The sequence below is a fragment of the Oncorhynchus gorbuscha genome, unplaced genomic scaffold, assembly GCF_021184085.1.
Source record: "Oncorhynchus gorbuscha isolate QuinsamMale2020 ecotype Even-year unplaced genomic scaffold, OgorEven_v1.0 Un_scaffold_6174, whole genome shotgun sequence".
NCBI classification, from domain to species: domain Eukaryota; kingdom Metazoa; phylum Chordata; class Actinopteri; order Salmoniformes; family Salmonidae; genus Oncorhynchus; species Oncorhynchus gorbuscha.
Genome location: NW_025749836.1, coordinates 1 through 21,091, shown reverse-complemented (window position 1 = coordinate 21,091; position 21,091 = coordinate 1). Strand labels below are relative to the sequence as shown.

General features: G+C 51.4%; 4 protein-coding genes across 4 annotated transcripts; all 4 read left to right on the top strand.

Moving 5' to 3' along the window:
* Nucleotides 1–1,530: 1,530 nt before the first annotated feature.
* Nucleotides 1,531–3,678, top strand: LOC124029341 (integumentary mucin C.1-like; the record flags this gene model as incomplete). The annotated part of the gene is made up of 4 exons (XM_046341101.1): nucleotides 1,531–1,581; nucleotides 1,813–1,917; nucleotides 2,776–2,925; nucleotides 3,628–3,678. Coding segments are annotated over 4 exons (357 nt in total), but the record flags the coding sequence as incomplete, so codon positions are not given.
* Nucleotides 3,679–8,081: 4,403 nt separating this feature from the next.
* On the top strand, nucleotides 8,082–9,389 carry LOC124029339 (mucin-5AC-like; the record flags this gene model as incomplete). The annotated part of the gene is made up of 1 exon (XM_046341099.1): nucleotides 8,082–9,389. A coding segment is annotated over one exon (1,308 nt), but the record flags the coding sequence as incomplete, so codon positions are not given.
* Nucleotides 9,390–9,917: 528 nt separating this feature from the next.
* Nucleotides 9,918–12,853, top strand: LOC124029340 (integumentary mucin C.1-like; the record flags this gene model as incomplete). Its single annotated transcript, XM_046341100.1, has 4 exons — nucleotides 9,918–10,054; nucleotides 10,358–10,518; nucleotides 12,276–12,397; nucleotides 12,803–12,853. Coding segments are annotated over 4 exons (471 nt in total), but the record flags the coding sequence as incomplete, so codon positions are not given.
* A 958-nt stretch (nucleotides 12,854–13,811) lies between these two features.
* On the top strand, nucleotides 13,812–15,717 carry LOC124029338 (mucin-5AC-like; the record flags this gene model as incomplete). Its single annotated transcript, XM_046341098.1, has 3 exons — nucleotides 13,812–14,760; nucleotides 15,050–15,261; nucleotides 15,543–15,717. Coding segments are annotated over 3 exons (1,336 nt in total), but the record flags the coding sequence as incomplete, so codon positions are not given.
* Between the last annotated feature and the right edge of the window lie 5,374 nt (nucleotides 15,718–21,091).

The following is a 21,091-nucleotide window of genomic DNA, read 5'->3' as shown; positions in this document are numbered from 1 at the left end:
ACCACTGAAGCGCCTACTACAACAACTGTAGCTCCCACAACAACTACTTCTGCAGTTCCTACGACAACTGCAGCTACTACGACAACTGGAGCACCTACGACAACTGCAGCACCTACTACGACAACTGCAGCACCTACTACGACCACTGCAGCGCCTACTACGACAACTGTAGCTCCCACAACAACTACTTCTGCAGTTCCTACGAAAACTGCAGCACCTACGACAACTGGAACACCTACTACTACAACTGCAGCACCTACTACGACCACTGCAGCGCCTACTACGACAACTGTAGCTCCCACAACAACTACTCCTGCAGTTTCTACGACAACTGCAGCTACTTCGACAACTGCAGCACTTACGACAACTGGAGCACCTACTACGATCACTGCAGCCCCTACTACGACAACTGTAGCTCCCACAACAACTACTCCTGCAGTTTCTACGACAACTGCAGCTACTACGACAATTGCAGCACCTACGACAACTGGAGCACCTACTACGACAACTGCAGCACCTACTACGACCACTGCAGCGCCTACTACGACAACTGTAGCTCCCACAACAACTACTTCTGCAGTTCCTACAACAACTGCAGCTACTACGACAACTGCAGCACCTACGACAACTGGAGCACCTACGACAACTGCAGCACCTACTACGACCACTGCAGCGGCTACTACGACAACTGTAGCTCCCACAACAACTACTCCTGCAGTTCCTACGACAACTGCAGCTACTACGACAACTGCAGCACCTACTACGACCACGGAAGCACCTACTACCACAACTGTAGCTCCCACAACAACTACTCCTGCAGTTCCTACGACAACTGCAGCACCTACGACAACTGGAGCACCTACTACGACCACTGCAGTGCCTAGCATGACAACTGTAGCTCCTAAAACAGCTACAACTGCAGCAACTACTACAACTGAAGCTACGACAACAACCACACCTTCCACTACAGCTACAACTGACGCTCCGACAACAACCACACCTACTATGACAGCTACAACTGAAGCTCCTACGACCACTACAACGACAACTGCAGCACCTACTATGACCACTGCAGCTCCTACTACGACAACTGTAGCTCCCACAACAACTACTTCCGCAGTTCCTACGACAACTGCAGCACCTACGACAACTGGAGCACCTACTACGACAACTGCAGCACCTACTACGACCACTGCAGCGCCTACTACGACAACTGTAGCTCCCACAACAACTACTTCTGCAGTTCCTACAACAACTGCAGCTACTACGACAACTGCAGCACCTACGACAACTGGAGCACCTACGACAACTGCAGCACCTACTACGACCACTGCAGCGCCTACTACGACAACTGTAGCTCCCACAACAACTACTTCTGCAGTTCCTATGACAACTGCAGCTACTACGACAACTGCAGCACCTACGACAACTGGAGCACCTTCTACGACCACTGCAGCGCTTACTTCGACAACTGTAGCTCCCACAACAACTACTTCTTCAGTTCCTACGACAACTGCAGCTACTACGACAACTGCAGCACCTACGACAACTGCACCACCTACGACAACTGGAGCACCTACTACGACAACTGTAGCTCCCACAACAACTACTCCTGCAGTTCCTATGACAACTGCAGCTACTACGACAACTGCAGCACCTACGACAACTGGAGCACCTACTACGACAACTGCAGCACCTACTACGACAACTGCAGCACCTACTACGACCACTGCAGCGCCTAGTACGACAACTGTAGCTCCTAAAACAGCTACAACTGCAGCAACTACTACAACTGAAGCTACGACAACAACCACACCTTCCACTACAGCTACAACTGACGCTCTGACAACAACCACACCTACTACGACAGCTACAACTGAAGCTCCTACGACCACAACAACGACAACTGCAGCTTCTGCGACAACTGGAGCACCTACTACGACAACTGCAGCACCTACTACGACCACTGCAGAGCCTACTACGACAACTGTAGCTCCCACAACAACTACTTCTTCAGTTCCTACGACAACTGCAGCTACTACGACAACTGCAGCACCTACGACAACTGGAGCACCTACTACGACAACTGCAGCACCTACTACGACCACTGCAGCGCCTACTACGACAACTGTAGCTCCCACAACAACTACTTCCGCAGTTCCTACGACAACTGCAGCACCCACGACAACTGGAGCACCTACTATGACAACTGCAGCACCTACTACGACCACTGCAGCACCTACTACGACAACTGTAGCTCCCACAACAACTACTCCTGCAGTTCCTTCGACAACTGCAGCTACTACGACAACTGCAGCACCTACTACGACCACTGCAGTGCCTACTACGACAACTGTAGCTCCCACAACATCTACTCCTGCAGTTCCTACGACAACTGCAGCTACTACTACAACTGGAGCACCTACTACGACAACTGCAGCACCTACTATGACCACTGAAGCGCCTACTACAACAACTGTAGCTCCCACAACAACTACTTCTGCAGTTCCTACGACAACTGCAGCTACTACGACAACTGCAGCACCTACGACAACTGTAGCACCTACGACCACTGCAGCCCCTACTACGACAACTGTAGCTCCCACAACAACTACTCCTGCAGTTTCTACGACAACTGCAGCTACTACGACAACTGCAGCACCTACGACAACTGGAGCACCTACAACGACAACTGCAGCACCTACGACAACTGGAGCACCTACTACAATAACTGCAACACCTACTACGACCACTGCAGCGCCTAGTACGGCAACTTTAGATCCTAAAACAGCTACAACTGCAGCAACTACTACAACTGAAGCTACGACAACAACCACACCTTCCACTACAGCTACAACTGACGCTCCGACAACAACCACACCTACTACGACAGCTACAACTGAAGCTCCTACGACCACTACAACGACAACTGCAGCTTCTGCGACAACTGGAGCACCTACTACGACAACTGCAGCACCTACTACGACCACTGCAGTGCCTACTACGACAACTGTAGCTCCCACAACAACTACTTCTACAGTTCCTACGACAACTGTAGCTACTACGACAACTGCAGCACCTACGACAACTGGAGCACCTACGACAACTGCAGCACCTACTACGACCAGTGCAGCGCCTACTACGACAACTGTAGCTCCCACAACAACTACTTCTGCAGTTCCTACGACAACTGCAGCTACTACGACAACTGCAGCACCTACAACAACTGCAGCACCTACGACAACTGCAGCTACTACGACAACTTCAGCACCTACTACGACCACTGCAGTGCCTACTACGACAACTGTAGCTCCCATAACAACTACTTCTGCAGTTCCTACGACAACTGCAGCTACTACGACAACTGCAGCACCTACGACAACTGGAGCACCTACAACGACAACTGCAGCACCTACTACGACCACTGCAGTGCCTACTACGACAACTGTAGCTCCCACAACAACTACTCCTTCAGTTTCTACGACAACTGCAGCTACTACGACAACTGCAGCACCTACGACAACTGGAGCACCTACAACGACAACTGCAGCACCTACTACGACCACTGCAGTGCCTACTACGACAACTGTAGCTCCCACAACAACTACTCCTGCAGTTCCTACGACAACTGCAGCTACTACGACAACTGCAGCTACTACGACAATTGCAGCACCTACGACAACTGGAGCACCTACTACGACAACTGTAGCTCCCACAACAACTACTTCTGCAGTTCCTACGACAACTGCAGCTACTACGACAACTGCAGCACCTACGACAACTGGAGCACCTACTACGACAACTGCAGCACCTACGACAACTGGAGCACCTACGACAACTGCAGCACCTACTACGACCAGTGCAGCGCCTACTACGACAACTGTAGCTCCCACAACAACTACTTCTGCAGTTCCTACGACAACTGCAGCTACTACGACAACTGAAGCACCTACGACAACTGCAGCACCTACGACAACTACAGCTACTACGACAACTTCTGCACCTACTACGACCACTGCAGTGCCTACTACGACAACTGTAGCTCCCACAACAACTACTTCTGCAGTTCCTACGACAACTGCAGCACCTACGACAACTGCAGCACCTACGACAACTGCAGCACCTACGACAACTGGAGCACCTACTACGACAACTGCAGCACCTACTACGACCACTGCAGCACCTACTACGACAACTGTAGCTCCCACAACAACTACTCCTGCAGTTCCTACGACAACTGCAGCACCTACGACAACTGGAGCACCTACTACGAGAACTGCAGCACCTACTACGACAACTGCAGCACCTACTACGACCACTGCAGCGCCTAGTACGACAACTGTAGCTCCTAAAACAGCTACAACTGCAGCAACTACTACAACTGAAGCTACGACAACAACCACACCTTCCACCACAGCTACAACTGACGCTCCGACAACAACCACACCTACTACGACAGCTACAACTGAAGCTCCTACAACCACTACAACGACAACTGCAGCTCCTGCAACAACTGGAGCACCTACTACGACAACTGCAGCACCTACTACGACCACTGCAGCGCCTACTACGACAACTGTAGCTCCCACAACAACTACTTCTTCAGTTCCTACGACAACTGCAGCTACTACGAGAACTGCAGCACCTACGACAACTGGAGCACCTACTACGACAACTGCAGCACCTACTACGACCACTGCAGCGCCTACTACGACAACTGTAGCTCCCACAACAACTACTTCCGCAGTTCCTACGACAACTGCAGCACCCACGACAACTGGAGCACCTACTACGACAACTGCAGCACCTACTACGACCACTGCAGCACCTGCTATGACAACTGTAGCTCCCACAACAACTACTCCTGCAGTTCCTTCGACAACTGCAGCTACTACGACAACTGCAGCACCTACTACGACCACTGCAGCGCCTACTACGACAACTGTAGCTCCCACAACATCTACTCCTGCAGTTCCTACGACAACTGCAGCTACTACGACAACTGGAGCACCTACTACGACAACTGCTGCACCTACTACGACCACTGCAGCGCCTACTACAACAACTGTAGCTTCCACAACAACTACTTCTGCAGTTCCTACGACAACTGCAGCTACTACGACAACTGGAGCACCTACGACAACTGCAGCACCTACGACCACTGCAGCCCCTACTACGACAACTGTAGCTCCCACAACAACTACTCCTGCAGTTTCTACGACAACTGCAGCTACTACGACAACTGCAGCACCTACGACAACTAGAGCACCTACTACGACAACTGCAGCACCTAGTACGACCACTGCAGTGCCTACTACGACAACTGTAGCTCCCACAACAACTACTCCTGCAGTTCCTACGACAACTGCAGCTACTACGACAACTGCAGCTACTACGACAATTGCAGCACCTACTACAACTGGAGCACCTACTACGACAACTGCAGCACCTACTACGACCACTGCAGCCCCTACTACGACAACTGTAGCTCCCACAACAACTACTTCTGCAGTTCCTACGACAACTGCAGCTACTACGACAACTGCAGCACCTACGACAACTGGAGCACCTACTACGACAACTGCAGCACCTACGACAACTGGAGCACCTACTACAACAACTGCAACACCTACTACGACCACTGCAGCGCCTAGTACGGCAACTGTAGATCCTAAAACAGCTACATCTGCAGCAACTACTACATCTGAAGCTACGACAACAACCACACCTTCCACTACAGTTACAACTGACGCTCCGACAACAACCACACCTACTACGACAGCTACAACTGAAGCTCCTACGACCACTACAACGACAACTGCAGCTTCTGCGACAACTGGAGCACCTACTACGTTAACTGCAGCACCTACTACGACCACTGCAGTGCCTACTACGACAAATGTAGCTCCCACAACAACTACTCCTGCAGTTCCTACGACAACTGCAGCTACTACGACAACTGCAGCACCTACGACAACTGGAGCACCTACGACAACTGCAGCACCTACTACGACCACTGCAGTGCCTACTACGACAAATGTAGCTCCCACAACAACTACTCCTGCAGTTCCTACGACAACTGCAGCTACTACGACAACTGCAGCACCTACGACAACTGCAGCACCTACGACAACTGGAGCACCTACTACGACAACTGCAGCACCTACTACGACCACTGCAGCGCCTACTACGACAACTGTAGCTCCCAAAACAACTACTCCTGCAGTTCCTACGACAACTGCAGCTACTACGACAACTGGAGCACCTACTACGACCACTGCAGCGCCTACTACGACAACTGTAGCTCCCACAACAACTACTTCTTCAGTTCCTACGACAACTGCAGCTACTACGACAACTGGAGCACCTACTACGACAACTGCAGCACCTACTACGACCACTGCAGCGCCTACTACGACAACTGTAGCTCCCACAACAACTACTTCTTCAGTTCCTACGACAACTGCAGCTACTACGACAACTGGAGCACCTACTACGACAACTGCAGCACCTACTACGACCACTGCAGCGCCTACTACGACAACTGTAGCTCCCACAACAACTACTTCTGCAGTTCCTGGACAAATGCAGCTACTACACAACTGCAGCACCTACGACAACTGCAGCACCTACTACACCACTGCAGCCCCTACTACGACAACTGTAGCTCCCACAACAACTACTCCTGCAGTTTCTACGACAACTGCAGCACCTACGACAACTGGAGCACCTACTACGACAACTGCAGCACCTACTACAACCACTGCAGTGCCTACTACAACAACTGTAGCTCCCACAACAACTACTCCTGCAGTTCCTACGACAACTGCAGCTACTACGACAACTGAAGCTACTACAACAATTGCAGCACCTACGACAACTGAAGCACCTACTACGACAACTGCAGCACCTACGACAACTGGAGCACCTACTACAACAACTGCAACACCTACTACGACCACTGCAGCGCCTAGTACGACAATTGTAGTTCCTAAAACAGCTACAACTGCAGCAACTACTACAACTGACGCCCGACAACCACACCTACTACGACAGCTACAACTGAAGCTCCTACGACCACTACAACGACAACTGCAGCTTCTGCGACAACTGGAGGACCTACTACGACAACTGCAGCACCTACTACGACCACTGCAGTGCCTACCACGACAACTGTAGCTCCCACAACAACTACTTCTGCAGTTCCTACGACAACTGCAGCTACTACGACAACTGCAGCACCTACGACAACTGGAGCACCTACGACAACTGCAGCACCTACTACGACCACTGCAGCGCCTACTACGACAACTGTAGCTCCCACAACAACTACTTCTGCAGTTCCTACGACAACTGCAGCTACTACGACAACTGCAGCACCTACGACAACTGCAGCACCTACGACAACTGGAGCACCTACTACGACAACTGCAGCACCTACTACGACCACTGCAGCGCCTAGTACGACAACTGTAGCTCCTAAAACAGCTACAACTGCAGCAACTACTACAACTGAAGCTACGACAACAACCACACCTTCCACTACAGCTACAACTGATGCTCCGACAACAACCACATCTACTACGACAGCTACAACTGAAGCTCATACGACCACTACTACGACAACTGCAGCTTCTGCGACAACTGGAGCACCTACTACAACAACTGCAGCACCTACTACGACCACTGCAGCTCCTACTATGACAACTGTAGCTCCCACAACAACTACTTCTTCAGTTCCTACGACAACTGCAGCTACTGCGACAACTGGAGCACCTACTACGACAACTGCAGCACCTACTACGACCACTGCAGCGCCTACTTCGACAACTGTAGCTCCCACAACAACTACTTCTGCAGTTCCTACGACAACTGCAGCTACTACGACAACTGCAGCACCTACGACAACTGCAGCACCTACGACAACTGGAGCACCTACTACGACAACTGCAGCACCTACTACGACCACTGCAGCGCCTACTACGACAACTGTAGCTCCCACAACAACTACTCCTTCAGTTCCTACGACAACTGCAGCTACTACGACAACTGCAGCACCTACGACAACTGGAGCACCTACTACGACAACTGCAGCACCTACTACGACAACTGCAGCTACTACGACAACTGGAGCACCTACTACGACAACTGCAGCACCTACTACGACTACTGCAGCGCCTACTTCGACAACTGTAGCTCCCACAACAACTACTTCTGCAGTTCTTACGACAACTGCAGCTACTACGACAACTGCAGCACCTACGACAACTGGAGCACCTACTACGACAACTGCAGCACCTACTACGACCACTGCAGCGCCTACTTCGACAACTGTAGCTCCCACAACAACTACTTCTGCAGTTCCTACGACAACTGCAGCTACTACGACAACTGCAGCACCTACGACAACTGCAGCACCTACGACAACTGGAGCACCTACTACGACAACTGCAGCACCTACTACGACCACTGCAGCGCCTACTACGACAACTGTAGCTCCCACAACAACTACTCCTTCAGTTCCTACGACAACTGCAGCTACTACGACAACTGCAGCACCTACGACAACTGGAGCACCTACTACGACAACTGCAGCACCTACTACGACAACTGCAGCTACTACGACAACTGGAGCACCTACTACGACAACTGCAGCACCTACTACGACTACTGCAGCGCCTACTTCGACAACTGTAGCTCCCACAACAACTACTTCTGCAGTTCTTACGACAACTGCAGCTACTACGACAACTGCAGCACCTACGACAACTGGAGCACCTACTACGACAACTGCAGCACCTACTACGACCACTGCAGCGCCTACTACGACAACTGTAGCTCCCACAACAACTACTCCTGCAGTTCCTACGACAACTGCAGCTACTACGACAACTGCAGCACCTACGACAACTGGAGCACCTACTACGACAACTGCAGCTACTACGACAACTGCAGCTACTACGACAACTGGAGCACCTACTACGACAACTGCAGCACCTACTACGACCACTGCAGCGCCTACTACGACATCTGTAGCTCCCACAACAACTACTCCTGCAGTTCCTTCGACAACTGCAGCTACTACGACAACTGCAGCACCTACTACGACCACTGCAGCGCCTACTACGACAACTGTAGCTCCCACAACATCTACTCCTGCAGTTCCTACGACAACTGCAGCTACTACGACAACGGGAGCACCTACGACAACTGGAGCACCTACTACGACAACTGCAGCTACTACGACAACTGCAGCTACTACGACAACTGGAGCACCTACTACGACAACTGCAGCACCTACTACGACCACTGCAGCGCCTACTACGACATCTGTAGCTCCCACAACAACTACTTCTGCAGTTCCTACGACAACTGCAGCTACTACGACAACTGGAGCACCTACTACGACAACTGCAGCACCTACTACGACCACTGCAGCGCCTACTACGACAACTGTAGCTCCCACAACAACTACTTCTGCAGTTCCTATGACAAATGCAGCTACTACGACAACTGCAGCACCTACTACGACCACTGCAGCCCCTACTACGACAACTGTAGCTCCCACAACAACTACTCCTGCAGTTTCTACGACAACTGCAGCACCTACGACAACTGGAGCACCTACTACGACAACTGCAGCACCTACTACAACCACTGCAGTGCCTACTACAACAACTGTAGCTCCCACAACAACTACTCCTGCAGTTCCTACGACAACTGCAGCTACTACGACAACTGAAGCTACTACAACAATTGCAGCACCTACGACAACTGAAGCACCTACTACGACAACTGCAGCACCTACGACAACTGGAGCACCTACTACAACAACTGCAACACCTACTACGACCACTGCAGCGCCTAGTACGACAATTGTAGTTCCTAAAACAGCTACAACTGCAGCAACTACTACAACTGACGCTCCGACAACCACACCTACTACGACAGCTACAACTGAAGCTCCTACGACCACTACAACGACAACTGCAGCTTCTGCGACAACTGGAGGACCTACTACGACAACTGCAGCACCTACTACGACCACTGCAGTGCCTACCACGACAACTGTAGCTCCCACAACAACTACTTCTGCAGTTCCTACGACAACTGCAGCTACTACGACAACTGCAGCACCTACGACAACTGGAGCACCTACGACAACTGCAGCACCTACTACGACCACTGCAGCACCTACTACGACAACTGTAGCTCCCACAACAACTACTTCTGCAGTTCCTACGACAACTGCAGCTACTACGACAACTGCAGCACCTACGACAACTGCAGCACCTACGACAACTGGAGCACCTACTACGACAACTGCAGCACCTACTACGACCACTGCAGCGCCTAGTACGACAACTGTAGCTCCTAAAACAGCTACAACTGCAGCAACTACTACAACTGAAGCTACGACAACAACCACACCTTCCACTACAGCTACAACTGATGCTCCGACAACAACCACATCTACTACGACAGCTACAACTGAAGCTCCTACGACCACTACTACGACAACTGCAGCTTCTGCGACAACTGGAGCACCTACTACAACAACTGCAGCACCTACTACGACCACTGCAGCTCCTACTATGACAACTGTAGCTCCCACAACAACTACTTCTTCAGTTCCTACGACAACTGCAGCTACTACGACAACTGGAGCACCTACTACGACAACTGCAGCACCTACTACGACCACTGCAGCGCCTACTTCGACAACTGTAGCTCCCACAACAACTACTTCTGCAGTTCCTACGACAACTGCAGCTACTACGACAACTGCAGCACCTACGACAACTGCAGCACCTACTTACAACTGGAGCACCTACTACGACAACTGCAGCACCTACTACGACCACTGCAGCGCCTACTACGACAACTGTAGCTCCCACAACAACTACTCCTTCAGTTCCTACGACAACTGCAGCTACTACGACAACTGCAGCACCTACTACAACTGAGCACCTACTACGAAACTGCAGCACCTACTACGACAACTGCAGCTACTACGACAACTGAGCACCTACTACGACAACTGCAGCACCTACTACGACTACTGCAGCGCCTACTTCGACAACTGTAGCTCCCACAACAACTACTTCTGCAGTTCTACGACAACTGCAGCTACTACGACAACTGCAGCACCTACGACAACTGGAGCACCTACTACGACAACTGCAGCACCTACTACGACCACTGCAGCGCCTCTACTTCGACAACTGTAGCTCCCACAACAACTACCCTGCAGTTCCTACGACAACTGCAGCTACTACGACAACTGCAGCACCTACGACAACTGGAGCACCTACTACGACAACTGCAGCTACTACGACAACTGCACTACTACGACAACTGGAGCACCTACTACGACAACTGCAGCACCTACTACGACCACTGCAGCGCCTACTACGACAACTGTAGCTCCCACAACAACTACTCCTTCAGTTCCTTCGACAACTGCAGCTACTACGACAACTGCAGCACCTACTACGACCACTGCAGCACCTACTACGACAACTGTAGCTCCCAACTGGACATCTACTCCTGCAGTTCCTACGACAACTGCAGCTACTACGACAACGGGAGCACCTGACAACTGAGCACCTACTACGACAACTGCAGCTACTACGACAACTGCAGCTACTACGACAACTGAGCACCTACTACGGCAGCACCTACTACGACCACTGCAGCGCCTACTACGACAAACTGTAGCTCCCACAACAACTACTTCTGCAGTTCCTACGACAACTGCAGCTACTACGACAACTGCAGCACCTACGACAACTGCAGCACCTACTACGACCACTGCAGCGCCTACTACGACAACTGTAGCTCCCACAACAACTACTTCTGCAGTTCCTATGACAAATGCAGCTACTACGACAACTGCAGCACCTACTACGACCACTGCAGCCCCTACTACGACAACTGTAGCTCCCACAACAACTACTCCTGCAGTTTCTACGACAACTGCAGCACCTACGACAACTGGAGCACCTACTACGACAACTGCAGCACCTACTACAACCACTGCAGTGCCTACTACAACAACTGTAGCTCCCACAACAACTACTCCTGCAGTTCCTACGACAACTGCAGCTACTACGACAACTGAAGCTACTACAACAATTGCAGCACCTACGACAACTGAAGCACCTACCACGACAACTGCAGCACTACGACAACTGGAGCACCTACTACAACAACTGCAACACCTACTACGACCACTGCAGCGCCTAGTACGACAATTGTAGTTCCTAAAACAGCTACAACTGCAGCACCTACAACCGACGCTCCGACAACCACACCTACTACGACAGCTACAACTGAAGCTCCTACGACAACTGCAGCTTCTGCGACAACTGGAGGACCTACTACGACAACTGCAGCACCTACTACGACCACTGCAGCTGCCTACTACGACAACTGTAGCTCCCACAACAACTACTTCTGCAGTTCCTACGACAACTGCAGCTACTACGACAACTGCAGCACCTACGACAACTGGAGCACCTACGACAACTGCAGCACCTACTACGACCACTGCAGCACCTACTACGACAACTGTAGCTCCCACAACAACTACTTCTGCAGTTCCTACGACAACTGCAGCTACTACGACAACTGCAGCACCTACGCAACTGCAGCACCTACGACAACTGGAGCACCTCCTACGACAACTGCAGCACCTACTACGACCACTGCAGCGCCTAGTACGACAACTGTAGCTCCTAAACAGCTACAACTGCAGCACCTACTCAACTGACTACGACAACAACCACACCTACTACAGCTACAACTGTGCTCCGACAACAACCACATCTACTACGACAGCTACAACTGAAGCCCTACGACCACTACTACGACAACTGCAGCTTCTGCGACAACTGGAGCACCTACTACAACAACTGCAGCACCTACTGACCACTGCAGCTCCTACTACGACAACTGCTCCCACAACAACTACAGTTCCTACGACAACTGCAGCTACTACTGGAGCACCTACTACAACAACTGCAGCACCTACTACGACCACTGCAGCGCCTACTACGACAACTGTAGCTCCTAAACAACTACTTCTGCAGTTCCTACGACAACTGCAGCTACTACGACAACTGCAGCACCTACGACAACTACAACGCAGCACTTCTGCGACAACTGAGCACCTACTACGACAACTGCAGCACCTACTACGACCACTGCAGCGCCTACCACGACAACTGTAGCTCCCACAACAACTACTTCTGCAGTTCCTACGACAACTGCAGCTACTACGACAACTGCAGCACCTACGACAACTGGAGCACCTACTACGACAACTGCAGCACCTACTACGACAACTTCAGCTACTACCACTGAGCACCTACTACGACAACTGTAGCACCTACTACGACCACTGCAGCGCCTCCTACGACAACTGTAGTTCCCACAACAACTACTTCTTCAGTTCCTACGACAACTGCAGCTACCTACGACAACTGGAGCACCTACTACGACAACTGCAGCACCTACTACGACCACTGCAGCGCCTACTTCGACAACTGTAGCTCCCAACAACTAGCAGTCCTAAAACTGCAGCTACTAACTGCAGCACCTACTACAACTGCAGCACCTACCTACTACGACAACTGCAGCACCTTCCCACTACAGCGCCTACAACAACTGTAGCTCCCACAACAACTACACCTTCAGTTCCTACGACAACTGCAGCTACTACGACAACTGCAGCACCTACGACTGGAGCTACTACGACAACTGCAGCACCTACTGGGCGACAACTGCAGCTACTACGACCTACTACAACAACTGCAGCACCTACTACGACCACTGCAGCTCCTACTATGACAACTGTAGCTCCCACAACAACTACTTCTTCAGTTCCTACGACAACTGCAGCTACTACGACAACTGGAGCACCTACTACGACAACTGCAGCACCTACTACGACCACTGCAGCGCCTACTTCGACAACTGTAGCTCCCACAACAACTACTTCTGCAGTTCCTACGACAACTGCAGCTACTACGACAACTGCAGCACCTACGACAACTGCAGCACCTACGACAACTGGAGCACCTACTACGACAACTGCAGCACCTACTACGACCACTGCAGCGCCTACTACGACAACTGTAGCTCCCACAACAACTACTCCTTCAGTTCCTACGACAACTGCAGCTACTACGACAACTGCAGCACCTACGACAACTGGAGCACCTACTACGACAACTGCAGCACCTACTACGACAACTGCAGCTACTACGACAACTGGAGCACCTACTACGACAACTGCAGCACCTACTACGACTACTGCAGCGCCTACTTCGACAACTGTAGCTCCCACAACAACTACTTCTGCAGTTCTTACGACAACTGCAGCTACTACGACAACTGCAGCACCTACGACAACTGGAGCACCTACTACGACAACTGCAGCACCTACTACGACCACTGCAGCGCCTACTACGACAACTGTAGCTCCCACAACAACTACTCCTGCAGTTCCTACGACAACTGCAGCTACTACGACAACTGCAGCACCTACGACAACTGGAGCACCTACTACGACAACTGCAGCTACTACGACAACTGCAGCTACTACGACAACTGGAGCACCTACTACGACAACTGCAGCACCTACTACGACCACTGCAGCGCCTACTACGACATCTGTAGCTCCCACAACAACTACTCCTGCAGTTCCTTCGACAACTGCAGCTACTACGACAACTGCAGCACCTACTACGACCACTGCAGCGCCTACTACGACAACTGTAGCTCCCACAACATCTACTCCTGCAGTTCCTACGACAACTGCAGCTACTACGACAACGGGAGCACCTACGACAACTGGAGCACCTACTAACGACAACTGCAGCTACTACGACAACTGAGCTTCCACGACAACCGGGAGCACCTACTACGACAACTGCAGCACCTACTACGACCACTGCAGCGCCTACTACGACATCTGTAGCTCCCACAACAACTACTTCTGCAGTTCCTACGACAACTGCAGCTACTACGACAACTGGAGCACCTACTACGACAACTGCAGCACCTACTACGACCACTGCAGCGCCTACTACGACAACTGTAGCTCCCACAACAACTACTTCTGCAGTTCCTATGACAAATGCAGCTACTACGACAACTGCAGCACCTACTACGACCACTGCAGCCCCTACTACGACAACTGTAGCTCCCACAACAACTACTCCTGCAGTTTCTACGACAACTGCAGCACCTACGACAACTGAGCACCTACTACGACAACTGCAGCACCTACTACAACCACTGCAGTGCCTACTACAACAACTGTAGCTCCCACAACAAACTACTCCTGCAGTTCCTACGACAACTGCAGCTACTACGACAACTGAAGCTACTACAACAATTGCAGCACCTACGAAACTGAAGCACCTACTACGACAACTGCAGCACCTACGACAACTGGAGCACCTACTACAACAACTGCAACACCTACTACGACCACTGCAGCGCCTAGTACGACAATTGTAGTTCCTAAACAGCTACAACTGCAGCAACTACTACAACTGACGCTCCGACAACCACACCTACTACGACAGCTACAACTGAAGCCCTACGACCACTACAACGACAACTGCAGCTTCTGCGACAACTGGAGGACCTACTACGACAACTGCAGCACCTACTACGACCACTGCAGTGCCTACCACGACAACTGTAGCTCCCACAACAACTACTTCTGCAGTTCCTACGACAACTGCAGCTACTACGACAACTGCAGCACCTACGACAACTGGAGCACCTACGACAACTGCAGCACCTACTACGACCACTGCAGCACCTACTACGACAACTGTAGCTCCCACAACAACTACTTCTGCAGTTCCTACGACAACTGCAGCTACTACGACAACTGCAGCACCTACGACAACTGCAGCACCTACGACAACTGGAGCACCTACTACGACAACTGCAGCACCTACTACCACCACTGCAGCGCCTAGTACGACAACTGTAGTTCTAAAACAGCTACAACTGCAGCAACTACTACAACTGAAGCTACGACAACAACCACACCTTCCACTACAGCTACAACTGATGCCCGACAACAACCACATCTACTACGACAGCTACAACTGAAGCTCCTACGCCACTTACTACGACAACTGCAGCTTCTGCGACAACTGGAGCACCTACTACAACAACTGCAGCACCTACTACGACCACTGCAGCTCCTACTATGACAACTGTAGCTCCTACAACAACTACTTCTTCAGTTCCTACGACAACTGCAGCTACTACGACAACTGAGCACCTACTACGACAACTGCAGCACCTACTACGACCACTGCAGCGCCTACTTCGACAACTGTAGCTCCCACAACAACTACTTCTGCAGTTCCTACGACAACTGCAGCTACTACGGCAACTGCAGCACCTACGACAACTGCAGCACCTACGACAACTGGAGCACCTACTACGACAACTGCAGCACCTACAACGACCACTGCAGCGCCTACTACGACAACTGCAGCTCCCACAACAACTACTCCTTCAGTTCCTACGACAACTGCAGCTACTACGACAACTGCAGCACCTACGACAACTGGAGCACCTACTACGACAACTGCAGCACCTACTACGACAACTTCAGCTACTACGACAACTGGAGCACCTACTACGACAACTGCAGCACCTACTACGACCACTGCAGCGCCTACTACTACGACAACTGTAGCTCCCACAACAACTACTTCTTCAGTTCCTACGACAACTGCAGCTACTACGACAACTGGAGCACCTACTACGACAACTGCAGCACCTACTACGACCACTGCAGCGCCTACTTCGACAACTGTAGCTCCCACAACAACTACTTCTGCAGTTCTTACGACAACTGCAGCTACTACGACAACTGCAGCACCTACGACAACTGGGCACCTACGACAACTGGAGCACCTACTACGACCACTGCAGCACCTACTACGACAACTGTAGCTCCCACCACAAATCCAGCCTGCAGTTCCTACGACGACAGTGCTACTAACAACTGCAGCACCTACGACAACTGCAGCACCTTCAGTGAGCACTCTACTACGACAACTGCAGCACCTACTACGACCACTGCAGCACCTCTAGTACGACAACTGTAGCTCCTAAAACAGCTGGCTGCAGCAACTACTACAACTGCAGCTACTACAACAACTTCCACTACCTACAACTGTTCCTACGACAACTCTACTACGCAGCTACAACTGAAGCCCTACGACTACTGCAGCGCCTCAGCTTCTGCGAAACTGTAGCACCTATCCCAACTGCAACAACTACCACTGCAGCTCCTACTATGACAACTGCAGCTACAACTACTTCTTCAGTTCCTTACGACAACTGCAGCTACTACGACAACTGAGCACCTACTACGACAACTGCAGCACCTACTACGCCACTGCAGCGCCTACTTCGACAACTGTAGCTCCCACAACAACTACGGCAGTTCCTACGACAACTGCAGCTACACACGACAACTGCAGCACCTACAACTGCAGCACCTACGACAACTGAGCACCTACTACGACAACTGCAGCACCTACTACGACCACTGCAGCGCCTACTACGACAACTGTAGCTCCCACAACAACTACTCCTTCAGTTCCTACGACAACTGCAGCTACTACGACAACTGCAGCACCTACGACAACTGAGCACCTACTACGACAACTGCAGCACCTACTACGACAACTTCAGCTACTACGACAACTGGAGCACCTACTACGACAACTGCAGCACCTACTACGACCACTGCAGCGCCTACGCGACAACTGTAGCTCCCACAACAACTACTTCTGCAGTTCCTACGACAACTGCAGCTACTACGACAACTGCAGCACCTACGACAACTGGAGCACCTACTACGACAACTGCAGCGCCTACTACGACAACTGTAGCGCCCACAACAACTACTTCTGCAGTTCCACAACAGCTACTACCCTGCAGTTCCTACGACAACTGGAGCACCTACTACATAACTGCAGCACCTACTACAACTGAGCACCTACTACGAACAACTGCAGCCCCACAACAACACCCTGCAGCTACTACGACAACTGGAGCACCTAATACGACAACTGCAGCACCTACTACAACTGGAGCGCCTACTACGACATCTGCAGCTCCCACAACAACTACTCCTGCAGTTCCTTCGACAACTGAGCACCTGGCTACGACAACTGCAGCACCTACTACCACCACTGCAGCGCCTACTACGACAACTGTAGCCCCACAACAACTACTCCTGCACTCCTACGACAACTGCAGCTACTACGACAACGGGCAGCACCTACGCCACCACTGCAGCACCTACTACGACAACTGTAGCTCCCACAACATCTACTTCTGCAGTTCCTACGACAACTGCAGCTACTACGACAACTGAGCACCTACTACGACAACTGCAGCACCTACTACGACCACTGCAGGGCCTACTACGACATCTGTAGCTCCCATTGAACTACTTCTGCAGTTCCTATGACAACTGCAGCTACTACAACAACTGCAGCACCACTATTAACTGCAGCACCTACCACAACCGGAGCACCTACTACGACAACTGCAGCACCTACTACAACCAATGCAGCGCCTACTACGACAACTGTAGCTCCCACAACAACTACTCCTGCAGTTCCTACGACAACTGCAGCTACTACGACAACTGCAGCACCTACGACAACTGGAGCACCTACTACGACAACTGCAGCACCTACTACAACCACTGCAGCGCCTACTACTACAACTGTAGCTCCCACAACAACCACTCCTGCAGTTCCTACGACAACTGCAGCTACTACGACAACTGCAGCACCTACGACAACTGGAGCACCTACTACGACAACTGCAGCACATACTACGACAACTGCAGCTACTACGACAACTGGAGCACCTACTACGACAACTGCAGCACCTACTACGACCACTGCAGCGCCTACTACGACATCTGTAGCTCCCACAACAACTACTCCTGCAGTTCCTACGACAACTGCAGCTACTACGACAACTGGAGCACCTACTACGACAACTGCAGCATCTACTACGACCACTGCAGCGCCTACTACGACATCTGTAGCTCCCTACAACAACTACTCCTGGCAGTTCCTTCGACAACTGCAGCGCCACAACTGCAGCACCTACTACGACCACTGCAGTGCCTACTACGACAACTGCAGTTCACAACATCTACCCCGCAGTTCCTACGACAACTGCAGCTACTACGACAACGGGAGCACCTACTACGACAACTGCAGCTTCTACTACGAATTCACTGCAGCGCCTACTACGACATCTGTAGCTCCCATTAACAACTACTTCTGCAGTTCCTACGATAACTGCAGCTACTACGTTTACAACTGGAGCACCTACTACGACAACTGCAGCACCTACTACGACCACTGCAGCGCCTACTACGACATCTGTAGCTCCCACAACAACTACTTCTGCAGTTCCTATGACAACTGCAGCTACTACGACAACTGCAGCACCTACGACAACTGCAGCACCTACGACAACTGGAGCACCTACTACGACAACTGCAGCACCTACTAAAACCACTGCAGCGCCTACTACGACAACTGTAGCTCCCACAACAACTACCCTGCAGTTCCTACGACAACTGCAGCTACTACGACAACTGCAGCACCTACGACAACTGAGCACCTACTACGACAACTGCAGCACCTACTACGACAACTGCAGCTACTACGACAACTGAGCACTTACTACGACAACTGCAGCACCTACTACGACCACTGCAGCGCCTACTACGACATCTGTAGCTCCCACAACAACTACTCCTGCAGTTCCTTCGACAACTGCAGCTACTACGACAACTGCGGCACCTATACGACCACTGCAGCGCCTACTACGACATCTGTAGCTCCTACAACAACTACTTCTGCAGTTCCTACGACAACTGCAGCTACTACGACAACTGGAGCACCTACTACGACAACTGCAGAATCTACTACTTACCACTGCAGCGCCTACTACGACATCTGTAGCTCCCACAACAACTACTTCTGCAGTTCCTACGACAACTGCAGCTACTACGACAACTGCAGCACCTACGACAACTGAGCACCTACTACGACAACTGCAGCACCTACTACGACCACTGCAGCGCCTAGTACCTACAACTGTAGTTCTAAAACAGCTACAACTGCAGCAACCACTACAACTGAAGCTACGCATAACAACCACACCTTCCACTACAGCTACAACTGACGCTCCGACAACAACCACACCTACTACGACAGCTACAACTGAAGCTCCTACAACCACTACAACGACAACTTGGGCTACTACTATAACTGCAGCACCTACTACGACCACTGCAGCGCCTACTACGACAACTGTATTCTAATAAACAACTACTTCTGCAGTTCCTACGACAACTGCAGCTACTACGACAACTGCAAAGACCTACGACAACTGGAGCACCTATTTACGACCACTGCAGCACCTACTACGATAACTGTAGCTCCCATTAACAACTACACCTGCAGTTCCTCTCAACAACTGCAGCTACTACGACAACTCGCAGCACCTACTACGACCACTGCAGCGCCTACTACGGCAACTGTAGCTCCCACAACAACTACTTCTGCAGTTCCTACGACTTCTGCAGTTCCTACGACAACTGCAGCTACTACGACAACTGCAGCACCTACTACGACAACTGCAGCACCTACTACGACAACTGCAGCACCTACTACGACCACTGCAGCGCCTACTACGGCAACTGTAGCTCCCACAACAACTACTTCTGCAGTTCCTACAACAACTGCAGCTACTACGACAACTGCAGCACCTACGACAACTGGAGCACCTACTACGACAACTGCAGCACCTACTACGACCACTGCAGCGCCTACTACGACAACTGTAGCTCCCTCAACATCTACTCCTGCAGTTCCTACGACAACTGCAGCTACTACGACAACTGGAGCACCTACTACGACAACTGCAGAACCTACTACGACCACTGCAGCGCCTACTACGACATCTGTAGCTCCCACAACAACTACTTCTGCAGTTCCTA